Consider the following 22,401-nt stretch of genomic DNA (forward strand, 5'->3'; position numbering starts at 1 on the left):
ATTACTATATAAAGCACGGGTATATGAGAGAATCTGTGAATAGTTTGGTGTAAACTCCAATCAGACAGTTTAGTAATTTGCTGTTGGATACTAAAATGTGAACTCATCACAATTTAATAATCTTCGTAAATTAACTGCTTATGTTGAAAGGGATTCGATTGATTGTTATGAATTTGTGTCAGAAAATTAGCCCACTCTGATTCATCCCCTAATATTGCTTTATTAACAATCATCAGAAAATTACCTAATCACCAACAATTTGCAAGCAATCATTGGAATCATTGATAGTTTAGTAGCTCTTGCTGGAACATTGTAGATTTAAGCACAATATGAAACATGATAGGTTCATATATTTCTCATCCATTTGGAAACAAAGCCACTTTGCCAGACTACACACTTCCTAGAATGGTCTATGGCAGTAAACATATCTTCATGTAGCTAATTGTTATTAAATCCTTATCATGAATTTTTATGCAAAAAGAAGCACTAGTAGAAAACTGAAAACAGCAGATACTTCAATTTGTAATGAATAAAAGCGTAACCTTTTCTGGTACGAATAGTAACAAAGCAGTAGCAGTACCTTTTATCATTTTTGCTTGAATGGGTTGATTTTAATTTTGTCTGTAGAGTTGCACGTGAAGTAATACACAATGGATAAATAGTATATATTGGTTTAACTGAACATAATATAAACTGCATTTTGGAGTTGTTTATCTCAATAAACTATAGTAATCAAAAGTAATGAACCTATTATGTGCAGGACCTTGGAGAGCCTAGAATGGCAGTAAAAGTGTGGCACATAAAAGGTTTATTAAAGGAAATTAAAGTCCATCATTGCCACACCTGCTCCCCTATTATAAGTCTATGGCAGGTCAGTGCCTTCAATCACAACCCAGCAGCACAGAATAGATCATGCTTCCCATTACAATTACTTTCACAAAGAACACGCTCACTTACAGATCTTCAGCTTGTTCACAACTCTCTGGAACACACTGCAATAAATGGGGGAAAAAACACAGTTTTAACCATTAGACTTCACATACAAAAGAGGATATAATAAAATGTTGACAGTGTGATCTAAATAAAAACATTATTCATTTACTACTTGGTTGAAATATAAGGTCACAGAGCACACCAAAGTATATACTGTATCAATGAAACCCTTAAACAAAATGCAGTATCTGCTGTCAAAATAATCTGCGCTTATAATGTGCAGAAAACAGAAAGCAAACCTTTTTCCGTATACAGGGATATAGCAAATAAGTAAACATGGGAAGGATGCAGATCCAGTTAATAATCTGATTGCCATTATTTGGAGTCAGGAAGGAATGTATTTTTCCCCTTATGAGATTTTATTAGATGATATTTCACTGGGGTTTTTTATTTGCCTTCCTCTGATAAATATACTGTAAGTACAAATATAGCATAAAGTATCTGTGGTCTACATTTAGCATACTGTAGGTTGAACTTAATCGACATACAGTATGTCTTTTTCCAACCTCATCTACTATGTAACAATGTAACTATGGAGTAGTGCAAAAGAGGGGAAAAAAAGATTTTGTGCATTATTTATGTTATAAAAGGAAGTCACAAGGCACAGTAGATTTGTTATTATAATTTTAAACTACATTTGTATCTTGCTATTTTCACACTTATTTACAGCTATAAAATTCATTCATAATATCATGATAAGCAAGAATGTTTTTTGTTTTCATGAAGATTTGTGACTTTGGTATGGACCTGCCATTTTTGAAGTATCAGCCTCACCATTGGGGATTTTTATTCATTTATTTTCACTGTATATATCTATTTGAACACTTAGAAGCGTTATAGACGAATTAAAATTGTATTGTTTTATTTTAGCTGATAATACCCTTCTCAGTAGAGTGTATCACCGAGATTAGTGGTCATTCACCTTGCCTTAGATATTATATCTTGTGTATATACTACTTGTGTTTGGCTGAGTGCAACAATAGAGGTTTCTTTGTGCTAATCATTTCTTGATCAGTTTTTGTATATGTCTATTCCTATTCCCCATGCACCCCACTCTCTTACATATTATCATCCATAGAGTATTACAATTGAGCTGTTGATATCTCTTCCCTTTGCAGCTTGACTTTGGTATGGAACTGCCATTTTTTTTTCACCAAACATAGTTATTCGCTTGATGTTGTGAGCTTTACTGGTTATAAATAAAAACCCGAAAAACACTTTGCTGGATTTAACTACAGGGTTAAAATGTAAAACATTGGATTTTGTACTGAATTATGTGACTTTCAATCACAATTTGTTTATAAATGTTCCACTGAAGAATCATGCAGTGGGACCTGTGGCAACACATTTTTTGAAATGCAAAATGACAATTGCAATATGAAATATGAAAATGAGATATTCAACTGACAATTGATAAGAGTGGCAAATCAGAAAAAAACATTTATTGTTTTTCATTTCGGGAACATATGGCAAGTACTGCACGTACCCCATGTTTGAATATGCTGTGGTATATTTGTAATGAAAGTTAAATAATCCTAAAAAATGAAAATATATATTTAAACTACAATAACAGATTCAGTTTAAAATAAAGGAATGTTGTAGAAACAACATTTATAGAAACATAACATTTGATTTGATGGCAGGAAATAACTATTTGGCCCACCAAACCATAGTCTGCCTATTTTCTTCTCTATAGTAAATCCTCAGAAACTATTTGATCCTGGGAATTCATTCATATTTAGGGTAGCCTTATGTCTATCCTGAGCGTTTTTTAAAGCTGTTACTGTTTTATCTTCTACCACCTTTTTTGGTTGGCTAGTTTCATGAATCCACCACTGTTGTGTGAAGACGTACTTCCTCACATATCCCCTTAGACCATGTCCCCAGTGGCCGCTGTAGGCACGCAAAGCGCTGTGATGCGTACGCTGGCAGAGAAGACAAGAATTTTGTCTTCCTGTCCCGCGACGCGGTCACGTGCACGGTGCGCACAAATGGTAGGGCAGATATGCCCCACCATGGCCGCGCCCCCTTCATTGCCACAACCCCCCACGCTCACTTAGAGCTCCACTACAGACTGCCAATCGCAGCTGTAGTCTGTACACGTGTCGCCAGGGTGCCAGGCGCGAGTGCAACAGGAAGCACTGGGGCCGTAGCCTTAGACTGCTACCATCCAGCTTCAGAGCATGACTTCTTTTTCTAACACTTCTCTTCCTCTGAAATATACTTCCCTCTTGCACCATGTTGAAACCCTTTATATACCTGAAAGTTTATATTATCTTCCCCCTTTCCCTTCTCTTCTACAGGCTATACATATTCAGGTATTTAAGTCTTGCCAGATGTTTTATGACATTCTGTAAACCATACACCACCGTAGTAATTCTTTGCACAATTTATCATGTGTTTATGTTATTTATTTGGATATGACCTCCAGAACTGAGCAAAGTTATCTTGGTGAGGTCTTACCAATGACCTACAAAGTGTTATCACTTTCTGTGGCTAATACCTCTCCCTGTACAACCTAACATCCTTCTGTCTCCCCCATTGCTTTGTGACACTCTTTGCCTACTTTTAAGTCACCTGGAAAATGTAATTCCATGTCCATTTCCTCTATATTGGTTGATATTATAGTGCTATTAATCCTGTATTCTGCGCTTGGATTTTTGTGCCTCAAGTTCATGATTTGGCACTCTTTTGGCATTAAAATGTAGTTACCACACTCGATGTATGAATGTATATCTTTATTTGTATAGTGCCATTCATGTACATAGCGCTTCACAGCCGTAATACACGTGATAATCATATAAATAACAAATAATACAAATAAAAGATAATGGGAAGAAGTGCTTTAAGACATAACAGTGATGAAATAAAAGGCGTCCCTGCCCCGAAGAGCTTAAAATCTAATTGGTAAGTAGGAGGAACGTACAGACAGTAGGAAGCTGTTCTGGTAAGTACGTCTGCAAGAGGCCACAGTCAATGTATGAGGTGTATAGTATCAGCCATGGAGCTACTCATATTCTTCGTTAAGGAGGTGTGCTTTTAGATTGGTCTTAAAGGTGTATAGAGAGGGTGCTAGTTGGATATTGAGGGGAAGGGCATTCCAGAGGTGTGGGTAAATCAGTGAGGAAGGTTAAAGGCAGGAGAGGGCTTTAGACACAAAGGGGGTAGAGAGAAGTCATCCTTGAGCAGAACACAAGAGTCGATATGGTCTTTATCATTACTTTAATCTACAGTACCTAAATAAAAAACCCTTTTTTTAAAACTCACAGTTAATATTCCAGCCCTATTCCCTGGAGGGAGTTTCCTGTTGACAAATAAACGAATGTGTCAAAACACAAAGTGCTATAACTCAATTCCCTTGTAGTCGGCATCAGTTATGTATGTATGTATGTATGTATGTATGTATGTATGTATGTATGTACAAAAAAAAAGTAAGTTAGAGGTGCTTTCCTCTGATTATTAGCAGAACAATATTTATTTAGCTAATTGCAATTAAGCAATATATAAAGCCATAATAATGAAAATGTGATTAACAATAAATTCAAAGACGTAACAAATGACCTAACGGTCAAACAGGCAACATCCACTAATGTGTGGATATGATTCAATTAAAATAGATATAATTGATCGGACTGCTAAATGAGCAATTAAAAGATCATCTGCATAGTTAATGATGGTCAAAATAACACAAGTCCTAGCAATGAAGTCACCGAAGTATGTAAAATAAGTCCAGATATAGATAACTAGATCAGTTAGATAGTCCATTGGGAAAGTCTCCTTCACATTTGCCTAGAGTGGACACCTCTTAGACCAGGGGTGTGCAAATTCAGGGGCATGACCCCCTTGGGAGGAACAATTTTTTTAAGGGTGGTACCAGGAGATGAGTACAGAGGGAGCAAACCAGGGAGGTGGCAGAAGAGGACGGCGGCTGAAGAAAAAGATGGAGGACCACCAGAGTGGAGCAGAGTGGCAGAGGAGTTGGACAGCGGGAGTGAAGCAATTCACCTGGGGATGAGGGTGCCCAGGTGTCTGTTACTGCTACAGTGCACTCCTCCCCGGCCATCTTCTTCCTCTTCTACCATGCTTTGCTCCTGCTGTCCAACCCCTCTGCCATCATGCTCCTCTCTGGCAGTCCTTCATCCTCTTCTCCAATTGCCCTCTTCTACCTCTACCATCCTCTGCCACCACCCTTCTCTGCCACCGCCCTGCTCCTCACCCGCTGTCCTCCTCTCTGGTGGTCATCCTCCACCGAAGCCAGGTAGGCATTTTTAAGAGGGTTAGAGGAGGAGGAGAGAGGGGTGTGAGGAGAGGGATGAGAGAGGAGTAGAGGAAGAAGGAGGATAGGGGTGAGAGAGGAGGAGAGGGGTGAGAGAAAGAGGATGTGGGTGAGAGAAAGGGGATGAGGAGGTGGAAGATGAGAAGAGTGGGAAAGAAAGGGGATGTGGAGGGGGTGAGAAAGAGGATGCACTAGGAGTATAAATAGTAATAAATAGTAATAAACAAATTGCAGTCAGTATTATCTTATTATACTGTACTACTACACTGATTTATTTAAAAAACCTATAAATAATGTGTTGCTGTTTTAAAAATGTTGAAATACGTATCTGTACGTATTATATTCACATTTATATTGTATACCCATTAATATTTTTTTTAATGTGAATTGGATTAGATCAGAAAGGGGGGCCCACTAATATCACGGATGAAAAGCTAGGCTCAACGTAAAAAGTTTGCTCACCCCTTGGTTAGACCAATATTCAAATCTTATTCAGTAAAGGGTACCTCAGATATTTGAATAGTGCAATTGTGGATCAAAGATAGAGAGGTTACCACATTTATCAGCATTCCTCTGGAGATAGCACTAACAACTTGTACTCACAGTTTATCCAGGGAGTCCCACCGCTTTGCAGCACTCACAGGGGACGGATGCTGCATAGTTTAATTCACAGCTGATCTGCTGTGATCTCGTTAAGATGCTCCCCAGCAATCAGGAGCCCCCCTCCTGATTGCCATTCCTCTGGAGGTTGCTCTGCTAGCATGCACTCACATAGGTTCCTTGAAATCTCCACGCTTCACAGCATTCACAGGGGATGGGTACTGTTGGTTATGCTCTCAGCTGGTACACAGCTGATCTTGGTAAGACACTTCCCAGCGTATATGGTAGCTGTATAACTCCGGAACTGTGATGACTCACACTTTAGCAGGCTGTTGAAATTGTAATCTAGCTCAAGGACAAGTGTGTAACTAGTAAGCAGAATGTCTCCAAATGTTTCACCCTACGCGTTTCATCGTCAGAAATTACTTCCTCAGGGGTAGGTTTCTTTGGAATTAACAAATGACCTATATATACTCTTCACAAACCATGGTCAATTAGAAAGGTGGACCCTACAATCAAGTAAATACACTAATAAATAACATAATTAAAACACAAAGTGATAAAAATTAACAAATCAATAATATAGAGCATATACGTTCTAATTAAAATGTGTGTTTCGGTAAATACTGTTCTAAATATAAGCAATATTTACAATAAAGCAAAAAATAGATACTGTACATATAAGCTTTTGAAGTTGCAATGCTAAACCTGCAACATAATTAAATGTAATTGCAACATTAAAAGATACAGTCAGATACTTGCTATGTATCATAATGAAATATATATGTAATATAAAGATACAGTAATTTTCTATCAATAATATGAAGGGTTTAAAATAAGAAATGGAAAATATGACATCAGATAAACAGACACAAGGGATATGAACTATAAACTATGAGCCCAAAAAATTGCAATGTAGAAAAATAAGCCCAACTAGACAATTCTACTAATATCAAGATGTTCATTTAATCCATTGTGGATAAGTGAATTCAACTTGAAAATACAGTAAGATTCTTGGCGACACAGTGATGGCCCAGATAGTGTATTAGGGACATGTTCCAAACCCATCATTTTTAAAGTGGAACTGTCTTTTGCATGCACTTCAAAAAATGTCTTTATTCCATGTGTGAGTGCACCATTAACAATAGCCCTCCTGTGTTTCAAAAAGCGAACATGTAGAGGTCGCTTGGTGCTACCCACATAATGGAGTCCATAGCTATGCATTATGAGGTACACTCCAAATTCAGTCCTACATGTACTGTAATTTGAACCTTAACTTGAATTGTGTCACCACTCTTAGTACGAAAGTAATTCACTTTCAGCATATGTTGACACGTCACGCACCTTCCTCTACTGCAAGAGAAATTGCCTCTAGGCTCTGAAACCATATTATGTGAATCAATAGTTCTCAATTTGCTTGGGGCTAATATATTTTTAATGGTTATGGCCTTTTGGAAAGCTCTGTTTGGAGTATCCGATATATGTCCTTTGAGTATCGAATCACATGTAAGTATTCTCCAATGATTACTGTATGTAGTATATTTTTCATTTTGGATGCCGATTGATTACATCCAGTGATAAAGGGATGAGATTTAAAACTTCCCAAATATCGGAGTTAACCCCTTATTGCATGAGATCTGAATATTGGTCTAATCATCCACCGTACCGTGAGTGAACAAGTTACACACACTATAACACGCAGACAAATGTCAAGCAAACTTTCGCAATTGAGCTTTAGAACTGATCTAGTTATCCACATCTGGTCTTATTTCACATACTTCGGTGACTTAATTGCCAAGACTTTAATTATTTTGACCATCATTTACTATGCAGATGATCCATTATTTGCTTATTTAGCAGTCCAATGAATTATAGGTATTTTAAGTGTAACAGATTCACACACTATTGGATGTTGTCTGTTTGACCGTTTAGTAATTTTTTATCTTATTGTTATCTATTGTGAATCACATTATTATTATGGTTTTATATATTGCTCATGTGTATATTACATTAGCTAAATTAATATTGTTCTGCTAATAATCAGAGAAAAATGCCTCTAATTTTCTTTGTTTATTCACATCTACATTTTGGATTAGTTTGTCCAATTTAGAGACGGCAAATTTCTCCCATTATCAGATTCCTTTCTGTGTTATTTATCCGTTATTGGTACTTATCCACTTACTCTTTATTGAATAGAACTTCATTACTTGTTTTTTAATAACATTTTGAACACACTAAGTTTTAAAGCACATTAATTAAATCGCAACTTATTATTTACACTCACTTCTGGATTTAGCATTGTCATTTCTTTTGTGTGTATATATATATAATCAATTCATCATCATCTTCAGCCCTTGTAGATCCTCTGTTGGATGAAGTACTCCCCAATGATCTTCCAGGTACTGCAAGGCATTTCTGACTTCATACTCACATCTTATTTTTGGTCGTTGCCTAGGTTTTTGAAAATTAATTATCCTTGAAATCCAGTCAAGTACCATCTTTGGTGATGATGATGATTGTCATTCCTTCTTACGATGTGTCTGGCCCTCTACCATTTTTTTAAACGATTAATTTAGCAATTTCAATGGGGTACAGGAAAAACAAACAAGGAAAAATATGGGGGAGACAATATGACAGGTGCTTACATAAGCCCTCAAATAGCAGCGAAAATATGTGCATTACAATGTTACGGAATACATACCTGAGACACTCTATTGTGGGAGGCAGGGCGGGGGAAGAAGTTAGGGGGGAGGCGGGGGAGAGGGCCTAGATCTTCTTCTGCAGTTCGCATTAAATAGCCTCCTAAAGGAAGTGAGTTTGCAGAAAATGCGAGTTTGGTCGTTAACACAGAATTGGCACAGCCGGAATGAAAACGTTTCTAAAAAAGCCTTTTCACACTGTTTGGACATGTGAGAAGGGTTTACAGAATAGTAAAACATGCAAATTAGCTTCTAAAGTGCCCTTTAGACATGGCTTGCCACAATTTGTAGCTACTAGAATAGTTCCATATCTACGAATTTGCTGTGGTATAAGCGCTCTAGTGCCGGATCTGCATGATATACTTGATAATGATCATCCACATAAATTCATAGCACTGGTGCCGTGTTTTTTTTTAGTAGTAATGCACAATATTGAAGTGGTACTGCACCGACACACTTTATTCGAGCAAATACCCAGTATGTACCTGGCAGATACCTGGAATGCGCCGCTCCTCACCTCTGACAAGCCCCGTTGCGTTTGCCTTCCCAGCCTGGGTTCATGCCTGGCTGACGGGCGGCTGATCTGTTAAATGATGATGATTAGGATTTAATAGGCTGCAATGCTTCGCGTGTCTACCAGATGGCATAAATTCATGAATTGTAATGCAGTATATATATATATACTGTGCAGTATTGCAGCCAGCGGGAATAAAATGCTTCAATCCCTGCATGGAAAATACCTCAATGCACTCGGGCAGAAAACAGTCACAAACCTCAATACACCCGGGTATACCCGAATTCGTGGGACTAGCCGAGCTCGAATAAAGTGTGTCGCCAGTGTATACAGTCCTCAAGGGGACCAATAATCTCTGAAGGGGCAGAGCAAGGAGAAATATCCCAATACTCCACCCCTCATTGGGATGATCCCTGGATCTCCATAAAACCACACAGATAATGAAATGTTGAATGAAGATTTCTACTCACATCTCTGAAGTGTCCCCCTCCTGTGCTTGTCCTGGGGCGTGCTGCCACTAGTAGAATGTCCAGAGCAATATCCAAAGAGATGTAGCGCACCGCCAAAGAGATTGGGTCAAAAGGTAGGTAAAAATAAATCTTTATTCTTCCTTAAAAAACAGAAGTGTCAAAACATCCTACATGTTTTGTGCGTGTAGCACTTTATCAAGGAGTAGATAAAGTGCTACACGCACGAAACATGTAGTAGGTTTTGATACTAGAGTAGGGCACTTAAGCTCCTTTATTACTGTCACGATGACACCAATTTGTATCAACACATTTATATTTCTGGGTACTTGATTGAACAGAACAAGTTGCAAAATAAATTGTGATTTATTTCCTTAATAGACAAACACACGACATCTGCAGAATACACTTGAAAACAACACTTACGGGAATCAGGGAATGAAAGAAATTGTCCTTTGAAACAAAAGAAATTGTCCTCTGCTTGCAAGCGCAAGAAATGCAGCCTTGGTTTTAAAAGTCCGCTGCATGTGGTTATTAACCCCTTCACTCCTGGACTGGTTGCTGCTGTACTGGAACAAAGTTTCCATCTTTACATCATGGACTAAAATTCAGGAAACACACTGGGAATAATTGGGAAGCCACAGTTATAGACTGTCCAAAGCTATCTTTAACATGTGGATCCAATCCCCTCATGGGAACAAAAAAAAACCACGAATAGCCAAGTGACCCACAATTCATAAGACCGGTCAAAAGTGCTGTCCGGTGGGCAGGGCGCATGGGTCAGGTTGACGCCCAGGCCACTTAGCATACCTGGGCTACACCCATAACTTGGGGCCACTGTGTCTGGTCTCTGACTCGAAGGTGTCACTAGCCTGACATCTGCTGTGCATCAGTATGCTAGTATTGTATACATTATGGGTCTCTGGGTCTTTTCATAATTGACACTCTTTTATACGGGGGGACTCTAAATCTGTGAGAGTAACCCTAACCCTTTGAGGCTCTGCCATAAAAATACCTATAGCCCTTTGAGGCTTGGTTATAAAAATACCGAAGCTCATTCACCCATATCACAGCTGGATGTCCAAGAAATCCCTGCTTGGACTTACAAAAAAATACCTCCTGCCTTACATTTAAGATCTGCCATCATGTGTCAGTTAGAGGGTATGGCAAGCAATGCATCTTGTCTTTTACCCACGCAGACAGTGAATGATCTGCAAATGGGGAATAAAAATGGCGGGGACAGGGCAACAACAGTAATGCATGGCAAATCAGGTATTAACCCTTTCCTCCCTGTCACAAATACCGCCACCACTTCTTCTTTGGTTTGGCGCAGTAAGGGTAGCGCACGCAGTCCCAATGCTAAAGAGGTCCTGAGTGGACTACAATTCCCAGCAGCCTCTGGGGATTGCCCTTTCACCCACATCACGTGCAGCCAGCCAGAAAATAGGGTTTTGCAGCTTCTCCTGTGGAGGAAGGCTACAATGTTGTGGTGACCACATTTGGCAGTTGGAGCTGGGAGCAGGAAGGGGAAGGAAGGGTATAGGGAGCAAGTGGCTCCTACACCAGGAAAGGTAGTTCCCCAGGTCCCAGGCAGGACCCAATCCCCACCAGGGTAGGGGGTAAGTACTGAGGGACGGCCCCTAGGTTAGGGACCCTGCCCTTAGCAGTGTATGGAGTGTGTAGTCTTGTCAGTGTCACGGCTGGCAGTGCTGTGAGCGCTGACAAGTAGGCACATTGTGTGTGTGCAGCACGGTTGCTGCAAGTACCAGGTTGGTTGCAGTGCGTTTGCTGCAGGTACAGTGTGAGTGCAGTGGGTTGCTGCGGGTACAGTGTGAGTGCAGTGGGTTGCTGCAGGTACAGTGTGAGTGCAGTGGGTTGCTGCAGGTACAGTGTGAGTGCAGTGGGTTGCTGCGGGTACAGTGTGAGTGCAGTGCGTTTTCTGCAGGTATTAGGTAGAAGCTAAGGAGAAGGGATCCGGGAGACAAAGGGAGAGGTAGTGTGGGTGCAGGGGGTCAGTGACCCACCTGCATAGGACAGGCTACCCCGCAGGCCCTAGGAGTATTCCCTGAAGTCACCATAGGTTGCTGTGCTGCAGGGACAGCCTATAGTGAGAGCGAGCATCACCACTTACTGAGTACAGTTAGGGACAAAGGGACAAGCGTGCGGAGCAGGTTTGCTGGCGAGTCGTCTGGGACCAGACGGCTGGACATTGAGATACAGGAGGCAGACCGCTGATTCATCTGACCCTTTGCGAAGAGGTACCGGTCACCGCCGTGACCGGAAGGTACTATAACATCAAGTGCACCAACACCGGTCAACAGGCGCTGATCCCGCCTTAGGCTAAACTCTTTAGGAACACTGAGAGAGTGGTTAAAGAACTGAGCCTATACCAACACATTACCGTACACGGACACGGTGTGGAGCACGCGGTAGCGGGACTGAGTCAGTACTCATTAAGAGTGTGGCTAAGCCACTACCGTTATAAGGATGGTAACAGTTATTAGGATATGTGTTATTGCTAAGTTGCATGTTAGAGTGATAAGGTTGCCAGGCATTATCATATTACAGTAAAGTTGGTTGCATCACATGTGTGTGTATGTATTTCTTGCCCAGGGGAATCTCACATCACGGGGATCCTGGGTAAGGGTGGGCGCTGCGCTAAGTAAGTGTATAAGTGTTACCCCAGGCTCCCAGCTAGCGGAGGCTCAGATCTCCTGGAGCCACAGGTGCGTGCAGTTAACCGTAGTCGCTTAGAGTGTCAGAGAAAGGGCTACATTTGGAGGCGCTGCTGAGAGATAAGACCTGGGGTGCCCTGTAATTTTTTTTTCTAAATTGTGCTCTATTTTTGTTTCGCCATGAGGAAGCCCTCAAGGTGGGAGAGCCCATGTGCTGACTGCCCGCCCGCGCGGGAATAAGTTGCAAACATTTATCCAGGACTGCCAGGAAAACCAGAGCCCCGCCCCCACACTGTGAGTGACTCAGTGCAGAGCCAGCAACACTCCTTGAAAGACTGTGCTGCCCCTCCTCTAGAGTCCATCAGGGGGAGGGAGTGCCTTGAGCAGCAATCAGCGATTTCTGTTTCCCCTAAGGAAAATACGGGATGCAGAGAAATACACCCCTGGCTGTATAGAGTCATACGGGCCCCACATTTAGTCTTGCCAATGGTAGTATGCCCGTGTGCGTTAAGAGACTGGAATGTGACCGGTGGCTGGACGGACGGGTCACCTATGTTACCCGTAGCGCTCACAATGACAGTGGTAGATGGGTAAGAATGCATGCACTGCTGCCTGAGCGAATGTGATTGCCACGTCGGTGAATTGACCCGAGGGCCCAAGTGTCCCGACTATGAGGTGCAGTTCCTGAAACACAGACTGCCGCAGCCTACAGAACCGCCAGAGGAGGAGGACACTGTTGCAGAAACTGATTATTTTTCCTCCAAGATCGACATAGACTGCAAGGGGTTACACCCTAACGTGTATGTGCCCTGGCAATTGCCAGGAATACATGCCCTCGTGCTAATGTGCCCCTGCGTTCAGGAAGCCCGTGACAAGGGAGTCGACATGTTTCAGTTCCCGCTAGGCTCCCAGACAACTGAGGTGGGAGGAGAAACGTATATACAGTGTTTTAGTACCGCCTGTGACTCTTCTAGAGGCGCACTGGCGTGGGAGCCCGAATGTGACTGCTGCGGTGTCTGTTTCTTGAAGCCTAATATGCCCCAGCCTGCGGAATCCACAGAGAACACTGATGTGACTGATCTCTCTCTTCAGGCGGTTGAAGCCCCTGCTAGTTCACCTACCTCAGCTATGGAGTTTGTGGAGGGGCCGTGTGCCCAGATGGATATTCTAGACTCAGGTCCCGAGCCGGAGCCGCCGAAGGCAGAGTCACAGATGTTGGAACCCCAGATGTCGGTTCCAGACTCGGTTCCCGAGCAGGAACCACAGAGCCCAGAACCACAGATTCCGGAATCACAGGGTAAGGTGTCTATACCCCCATCCACTTTTGGTGATTCCAGCGACCAACCACTCGTGGTGATGCACCTGCCGGTGGACCACTCATGCCAAGTCACTGAGCCAACTATCTTGGCGGATACAGAGCCTGCTGTGGGTCCGTGTGCCCTAGATGAGGTGTATCCAGATGCTGGTGCTTGCTCTGATGTGGGCCTGTGTGCCCTACTGTGACCAGTCTGGTCTTCCACCATGGTACCAGTACCTGCCAACGATGACAGGGGTGAGTTGACTGCCCCAGGGGTGTCGGGTGTGAGCTCCCCGGTGATTGTGGAGCCTGGTGGCTCCAAAGGTAGAGTCACCCGAGCGATGGGCTCACCTCGTCATCGCTGCCTGGTGGAGGTGTCTCCACAGAAGATCTATGCAGACCAGGGAGCGGATTTGATCTCATCAAGGTATCCGGTACAGCGGCCATGAGCGACGCTTACTCCTGCACGAGTAATCTCCAAGCTTTTTCTTCTCAAGACACGGGCCTGCACGAGGACATTGTGCTGTCCACAGAAGATGTCACCGTTAAAGGGATTGCTGGAGTGGACAAAGACTATGCTGAGACCGCTCTGGTAGTTGTGGCCTCTTCCATGCGCACGATGGAGCGCTTCGTTCGCCATGTGGTGGTCCGAGGCAAGAGACTGAACCTCCCTGTCTCCCGCGAGACGGAAGCGGAGGATCCGGCCAGGGTCAATACCAGAACCCCTTACTATTTTTTCTGCGAGAGGGAGGCGATGGTTTGGCGGTAGAGACTGTAACATCCGATCTTGAGATCCAAAAGACTCACAGGAGTCAAAGTGAGAAGCCCTCACTAAATCAGTTAGGGGTGCCCCACTCTGAGACTCAGCTGGCCTCGGGTATCCACGTGATTATGTTGGGTACCACTGAACAAATGCATGTTGTGTGTGGTGTATCGTTTGCAATGCATTTTTCATTATATAACTCTCTGTTGTATGGTTGCTACCCAAGCGAGGTCGTTGGGATTCTGCGAGGTGGAGAATATAGCCCTGGTCTTATTTTGCCCCCAGAGACCCCCCTCCATGCGAGCAGTAGCGGGTGCTGCCGTAGCCAGCGACGGACCCGCTGGCACGTCGAGAAGGTGGGGGCCGGAGCAGGGAGCGCTCCGAGGCTCTGCGGTGCACCCGGCTAGTGGGGGCCGCCATTGTGTCTGCTCGCGGTTGCGCAGTGTAGTCACGCACGCGCTGTACCGTGCCAGGAGTGCTGGCAGCAATGTTAAGGTTGGCGTGAGGTCGCACATGCGTAGAACCACCGCGGTAGCCATTACAGGATCGCGCAGGCGCAGTAAGGGTAGCGCACGTGGTCCCAATGCTAAAGAGGTCCTGAGTGGACTACAATTCCCAGCAGCCTCTGGGGATTGCCCTTTCACCCACATCACGTGCAGCCAGCCAGCAAATAGGGTTTTGCAGCTTCTCCTGTGGAGGAAGGCTACAATGTTGCGGGGACCACGTTTGGCAGTTGGAGCTGGGATCAGGAAGGGGAAGGAAGGGTGTAGGGAGCAAGTGGCTCCTACACCAGGAAAGGTAGTTCCCCAGATCCTAGGCAGGCCCCAATCCCCACCAGTGTAGGGGGTAAGTACTGAGGGACGGCCCCTAGGTTAGGGACCCTGCCCTTAGCAGTGTGTGGAGTGTGTAGTCTTGTCAGTGTCACGGCTGGCAGTGCTGTGAGCGCTGACAAGTAGGCACAGTGTGTGTGTGCAGCACGGTTGCTGCAGGTACCAGGTTGGTTGCAGTGCGTTTGCTGCAGGTACAGTGTGAGTGCAGTGGGTTGCTGCAGGTACAGTGTGAGTGCAGTGGGTTGCTGCAGGTACAGTGTGAGTGCAGTGGGTTGCTGCAGGTACAATGTGAGTGCAGTGGGTTGCTGCGGGTACAGTGTGAGTGCAGTGGGTTGCTGCAGGTACAGTGTGAGTGCAGTGGGTTGCTGCAGGTACAGTGTGAGTGCAGTGGGTTGCTGCAGGTACAGTGTGAATGCAGTGGGTTGCTGCAGGTACAGTGTGAGTGCAGTGGGTTGCTGCAGGTTCCGTGTGAATGCAGTGGGTTGCTGCGGGTTCCGTGTAAGTGCAGTGCGTTTGCTGCAGGTATTAGGTAGAAGCTAAGGAGAAGGGATCCGGGAGATGAAGGGAGAGGTAGTGTGGGTGCAGGGGGTCAGTGACCCACCTGCATAGGACAGGCTACCCCGCAGGCCCTAGGAGTATTCCCTGAAGTCACCATAGGTTGCTGTGCTGCAGGGACGGCCTATAGTGAGAGCGAGCATCAACCCTTACTGAGTACAGTTATGGACAAATGGACAAGCGTGCGGAGCAGGCTTGCTGTCAAGTCATCTGGGACCAGACGGCTGGACATTGAGATAAAGGAGGCAGACCGCTGATTCATCTGACCCTTTGCGAAGAGGTACCGGTCACCGCCGTGACCGGAAGGTACTATAACATCAAGTGCCCCAACACCGGTCAACAGGCGCTGATCCCGCCTTAGGCTAAACTCTTTAGGAACACTGAGCGAGTGGTTAAAGAACTGAGCCTATACCAACACATTACCGTACACAGACACGGTGTGGAGCACGCGGTAGCGGGACTGTACTCATTAAGAGTGTGGCTAAGCCACTACCGTTATAAGGATGGTACCAGTTATTAGGATATGTGTTATTGCTAAGTTGCATGTTAGAGTTATATGGTTGCCATGCATTATCATATTACAGTAAAGTTGGTTGCATCACATGTGTGTGTATGTATTTCTTGCCCAGTGGAATCTCACATCACGGGGATCCTGGGTAAGTGGAGGCGCTGCGCTAAGTAAGTGTATAAGTGTTACCCCAGGCTCCCAGCTAGCGGAGGCTCAGATCTCCTGGAGCCACAGGTGCGTGCAGTTACCCGTAGTCGCTTAGAGTGTCAGAAAAAGGGCTACATATGTCACCACACATTTCCTTAACAGCTTTCTGAACCTCCAACTAGAAAGCATTCTTGAGGTTTATATATAGAGGTTTATATATAAGTGAGCTATGTCATGCTTAGTGCTGGGGATGGGGCCCAGCTCTTTTGCGGCCTCAGAATTAGCGCTACCAGTCGGAGAGCTACAATCCTGTGACAGCCTTGCTTCCTCAGGTCTCTGTTTGAGGTAAGCTGGGACATTGCACAGGAGCATTATTTTTAGGTCTTAGGGTCATTATTAATAAGCTTGTGACCTGCGCTGAGGTATCTGTGGGGTTATCATGCAGATTTTGCGGCTATTATGGCATTTATTTAGCTATAGCTTCTTCCTGGGATCAGAGCAGCTCTGTCAGGGATCCATTACGATTTGTGCCAAACCACACTCTCCCCCCACCCACTGCCATTGTAATTTCTTTACTCAGTTTTTTGTTTGATTTCAAACCCATTTATTTTTATTCCTGTCTCTTAAGGTAACATCAAACATTCAGGTAACATCCATATTTCTTTGAGTTGTCTGAGGCTTTTGAATCAGCTTCACATTTAGGGTCCAAATTTTACATCTATATGTGAGCACAGGCAAAATACACTTGTCGAAAACTTTCCACTTGAAGCACAGTAGAAGGTTCCCATGAAAGGTTATGTTGTTTCTTCCAACTACACTCCATCCCATATTTATTCTCGGTTTCAATTCATTTCAAAGGTTTCCATCCATTGTTAGTTGCCAGCCAAGTTAGAAAAGCTCCCCTTATAGTTTTTATCCATTTATTTTGATGCTTGCTGAGTTTACACATTTGTAGAACATCAATTTTGTCTTGTAAGATTCAAATGGAGGCCCACTTTCATACTTGTTTTGGCGTGTTCCCTGATTTGTTGCTGGAGTTCAACTGGAATGGTGTCAAAAAGTAAATAATAATAACTTTATTTCATATAGTGCTTTTCTCCCAGTGTAACTCAAAGCGCTTCACAATTACAATATAGTGTGCAGTAAGCAGCATTGTACCTATGATTTTTACAGACACATTAACAATGCAAAAATGTAATCTGCAAGTTGTAGGTTACTCAAGTATTCATTGTTGATTTTGATTCAAATTCTTTCCAATTCAATGTCTTCAACAATTCTTGAAGTGTTTCTGTGAAAAACGTTGGTGACATGCACTCCCTTGCTGATCCTTATCTTGCTTATATCTTCATGTAATCTAATGGTTGATGCTTGTATTCTCAAAAAGGTTCCTTATAATATCAATAAATGCTTCTTCAACACATCTTCTTAATGCATTTAGAACCGCTGAGGTGTAGAATCAAATGCTCTTTTGTAATCAACAAAACCTAAGGTGAGTGGTAGATTGTATTGTGCAAAAAAATCGTGTGTGTAGCGCTATTCAAAAAAATCAAGTGGAACAATTACACTTGACCAGTGATACAAAATTGGGCTGCCAACTAAAACTAACCACCCTAAGTTAGTATAATAAAAATCCTAAACACAAAAAATAGTGGCGCCCTTACACATGTGTATAATAATAAACAATAAGTGATAATACAGTGAGAATACAGAATCCAGTTTTAACATGTTGTTTTTTGTGTATTAAATTCTTTTAATTTTAACCAATCGCTCTAACACTCTCATTACCCTCAATAGTTAGGTATTCAGTTAACTGTATTACGCTATGTTGCTGTGTTATTTCATTCACATGTGCTGATTGACGGCCTGAGGCAACATCCCCTCTTTGGAGGCGGGCACAGTCATCTTATTCAACCTTGTCCACCACTTCCCGGTTGTATTTTTCTGTATTCTCACTGTATTATCACTTATTGTTTATTATTATACACATGTGCAAGGGCGCCACTATTTTTTGTGTTTTGGTAGATTGTATTGATTACTTCAGGAAATCCCTTCTTATATGACTTGGATGTGGTCCATTGTGTTGTATCTACTGCAGAATCCTGCTTGTTCAGTAGGCATGCGATATACAGTTTCTGTTGCAGCCGTTTACCAAGTACATTCATACAAATCTTGTAAGGTTGATTACCTGATTGGTCTGTAGTTCTTGAGGTCTTCTTTGTCTACTTTCTTGTGCAGAGTATGATGAGGATAATTATCACATTACTCCATTGTTCCTGAATTTTCCTGTTCAACAAGATTTCTAGAGAGATTAAATCGATGTACTGTGTTTGGCCATTGTAATAAAGTGCTCATCACAAACATGGCGGGAACGCGAGGCCGAGGTGGGGATAGATATAAACACAAACCCACAGCCGGGTGGGCACATCTGGAGTGTAGATTGGTCGAAGTAGCCGAGTTGGGGTTGGAGAGGTGTGGATAGTCAGAGATACTTGCCGGGATCTGGGTTGGAAAGATGCGGAATGTTGCAGGTACTTTAGCCATGGTCAGGGTTGGAGAGAAGCGAATAGTCATGGTACTTTGCCGAGGTCTGAGATGGAGTGGTGTGGATCGTCGTGGGTAGCCGGGGTCAGGAGTATAGAGGAGTGGAGTCCGAAGAATAGCCAAGTACATATATATATATATACTGTACTGTACAGTATATACTGTATATACATACAGTTCATCAATAGCTGCACCCATGTGATCTATATTAACTTGCTGAGTGCAAATGCAAGTATAAATGTAGAAACTGTTTTTGAAAGGATCAAAAAAATTTAATTTCAGTCCACTCTGGGTCCCTTCTGAAGATATATGTGTGTGTGTGTGTGTGTGTGTGTGTGTGTTTGTGTGTGTGTGTGTGTGTGTGTTTCGACACAGATTCACCAGCTAGTTAAATAATTTATCATATCACAACTCCTCTTCTGTAATCCTCAGGAAAAGGATATTCATACACTTCCTAAATTAAAATCTAGAAATTTGAAATAAGATTACATTATATCAGTCAGATTACTGTGTGGCACATCTAGTGCTGTTTCACTAATATCCTCTGATATGTTATCTGATATGTAGGATATTTGTTACAATACCGTTTTCTTGGTAAAATAAAATAACACCATAACGCACACTTCCTTCATAGTTTTTGTTAACATTTACTATATTAATTACTTCATATATTGTGATTGGTATAAAACAATAATATGAACTCAGAACTTTGCATTGATGTTATAGATGGATGCAGATGGAGAAGAAAAAAATGTATGCATTCTCTCAAAGGAAATTAAGGGTAAGAACATTTTTCTTACATCTGCAGACAACAGGTCAGGAAACTCTATCTTACTCATAAAAACTCTACCAATACATACATTTCAAAGGGATTTTTGACACTTTCCCTCCATAAATATAAATTAAACACACACAAGTTTTCCTGCCACTTGTTCCGATTGTATCCATTACTTAAGGGGTTGCAGTGTGTAGAGTATATATTTTTTTAAGATCCATATACCTTTATACCTTTTTCCCGAAATTGTAGGTAATGTATAACTTGGATTCTGTGTTGATTATAATATACTGTAGAATAACATTCCTTGTGTGTAAAAATAATTGTAGAAACACTGATAATAGTTCATAGTCATAATATTTTTATACTTACATTAACATGCTATATTTGCATTAGTATGTATACTTACATTAACAAGTTAAATTGAATCTGGCTTGCTCATTTATTATCTGTGCTGAGTGTGTTTCTGCAAGTGTTACTGTGTTATCACAACATGAATAATTTTTTAACCACCTGTTGGCTCTGTCAATATGTTGTGTACCCTTGTGTGGGCAGGTATTGATAAACACCAGCTTTCATCCTTCTCGGATCATTTTAATGCTTACAAGAGCAAAGCTTTCTCACCACATGTCTCATGCAAAAAGGATTACAGTCATTAAACTCTGAGAATTAAGCATTGTTCATATATATAGGATTTAGTAGCTATGCTGATGATGTTAGTATTTTATTGGGATATGCTATAGTCACCTGTGTTTTGAAAGAATCTCAGAAAGCACAATCTTTGATATGTAGACTCATTTTGATATCTATTTGTTTCAACAGTGGAAGAAGACTCATTAGCACACGAGCTCAGGTAAGAACCAAAGTAAAATAATTTATTATCAACCACATTTTATCTAACAAGCAACTCATGTGATATATTTTTTATAATTTTTCTATAAGTAGAATGCATTACCAGTATAATTAATGAATAATAACCTGTCATTTAAAAATACTGGGTACCAGTTTTCTATAAATAATATTCTCGGAATGTGGAAACATTAAATAATTACTTCAATGTTATTTAAATCCAACTTACTGTTATTATGCTATGATGCATTCAGAAACCCTCATTACGTGTTTTCCACAGCCATACAATCTGTAACTCGGGATTTAAACATATCATTTCACATTATGTTTTATGTTACTAACTGTATTAACAAGTCCTAAAATAAGTATTACAGTATTCTGAGAATTTGATTTAAACTGCTGGGCTGAAGCTTTTTTCTGTATCCTGTTTGCCCCCCCAACAGAATGGTCCTGTAGTTTTGACTAAGGTGTGTGAAGTCTGTTCTTTAGTTCATTTAGAATTTGCATGGTAATTGATGCTGGGTTATAGAATGTATCACAGTTCACTAAAATTCTACCAATCGGAATTGGGCACATTTGGTCTATAAATCCATCTTCATTTCATGTTTGTATCTTCTTAAAATCTATTACCAAGTCAAATAGATGACTTTGAGAAGCAAGCCTTCTGACTCTACACAGAGTACATATATAGTGCTTACAGTTTAGATAACATCTCGAAATCTGACCAAACATCACTTTCAGTAAATTGTTGCTGATCTTGCTGGATTTCTAGATACAGATTTTCTTCATGCAATCTACAGCACACATTGTTATAGCTTGTTTACTCTCTGTAAAACATTCCAGTTCATATTCAATGACTATGCATAAACTGATACAATAACTGGAGATGGGCGAATATGTCAACATCCACGTCAGAAATTCTTTGTTGGCTTTTTAATTTGGACAGTTAAAAATTCAGATGAATGCTCCCGAATCCACTATAATTTTCCCTTTGATTATAACATTCGATTCGCCCAGAACTTCCAGAACCCTGAAATATGGGTTTTGAGGGAGAAGGCTCTGTTTTTGTAAAGTCCCAAGTACTATATAAATTCCTTCAAACAACATGTGGAGAAACACATGTGCTAAAATTGGAGCACACATGGGAGATATGCAAAGTATATTTAAATTACTCACACACCACTTCTCCTAAAAGATTTCCACAATGCCTATCCTGACAAGCTTAGAACAAGGTTCTAAGGCACCTAGTGAGGAAGGGGGTACTGTCGGGCCCAACAGGATCAGAACCCACAACCGCTTCTATCGAGGCGAGGGTAACAGTGATATAAAGCATATGCTGGATAGTTCCACTGTCACAGCATACTTTTGAGCTGTCACACATGTAGCTAATCATATTTATGAACACTCCTGGCTTCCTTCCTATACTCTGCATATCCTACAGATGCAGCTGCCGGTTTTAGACGACTTGCCTTGGAAAATCTGTGGCTATCTCACAGTAACTCGTGAGTTGGTCCAGAGCAGGCTGAAATTACCCATCGGATTAACACAGCGAGGACCCTGCATTTGAATGGGACTCGCAGCTTGGTAGGATTCACACAGCGTGAGTCCCATTCAATTGCAGCCCCCCGCTGTGCTAATCCAATGGGCCATTAGTCTGGCTGCAGAAATCTCGCAGCGTTACTGTGAGACAGCCACAGATATTCCATGGCAAATGGTCTAAAACCGGCAGCTGCAGCTGTGTGAGCAAAGGTCCCAGGTATCTAAGGTGGGCTCCTTTTTGTCCACAAGGCACAGTGAACCGGCAACCAGGAAGTGGAAGTGGTGTGCTTTAAAAGGAAGCCAGAAGGAGGGGTACAGGTGTGAGCAGTGAGAAGTAGGGCTTAAATATAATTGGAATATGATATTAGCATAT

General features: G+C 42.1%; 1 protein-coding gene across 10 annotated transcripts in view; it reads left to right on the forward strand.

Annotated features, from left to right (window-relative positions):
- The window catches only part of ST18 (ST18 C2H2C-type zinc finger transcription factor), a 235,555-nt gene that overhangs the window by 58,953 nt on the left and 154,201 nt on the right, over positions 1–22,401 (forward strand). For 6 of the 10 annotated variants that reach the window (XM_075584429.1, XM_075584439.1, XM_075584422.1 and 3 more), the window contains 2 exons: positions 19,592–19,646; positions 20,463–20,493. In XM_075584429.1, the coding sequence (XP_075440544.1) occupies positions 19,592–19,646; positions 20,463–20,493 (86 nt within the window). The remainder of the gene's footprint in view (positions 1–19,591; positions 19,647–20,462; positions 20,494–22,401) is intronic. The other 4 variants (XM_075584458.1, XM_075584455.1, XM_075584457.1 and 1 more) reach the window with 1 other exon arrangement.

The sequence above is a fragment of the Ascaphus truei genome, chromosome 2 (genome assembly GCF_040206685.1).
Source record: "Ascaphus truei isolate aAscTru1 chromosome 2, aAscTru1.hap1, whole genome shotgun sequence".
In the NCBI taxonomy this organism is placed as follows: Eukaryota; Metazoa; Chordata; class Amphibia; order Anura; family Ascaphidae; genus Ascaphus; species Ascaphus truei.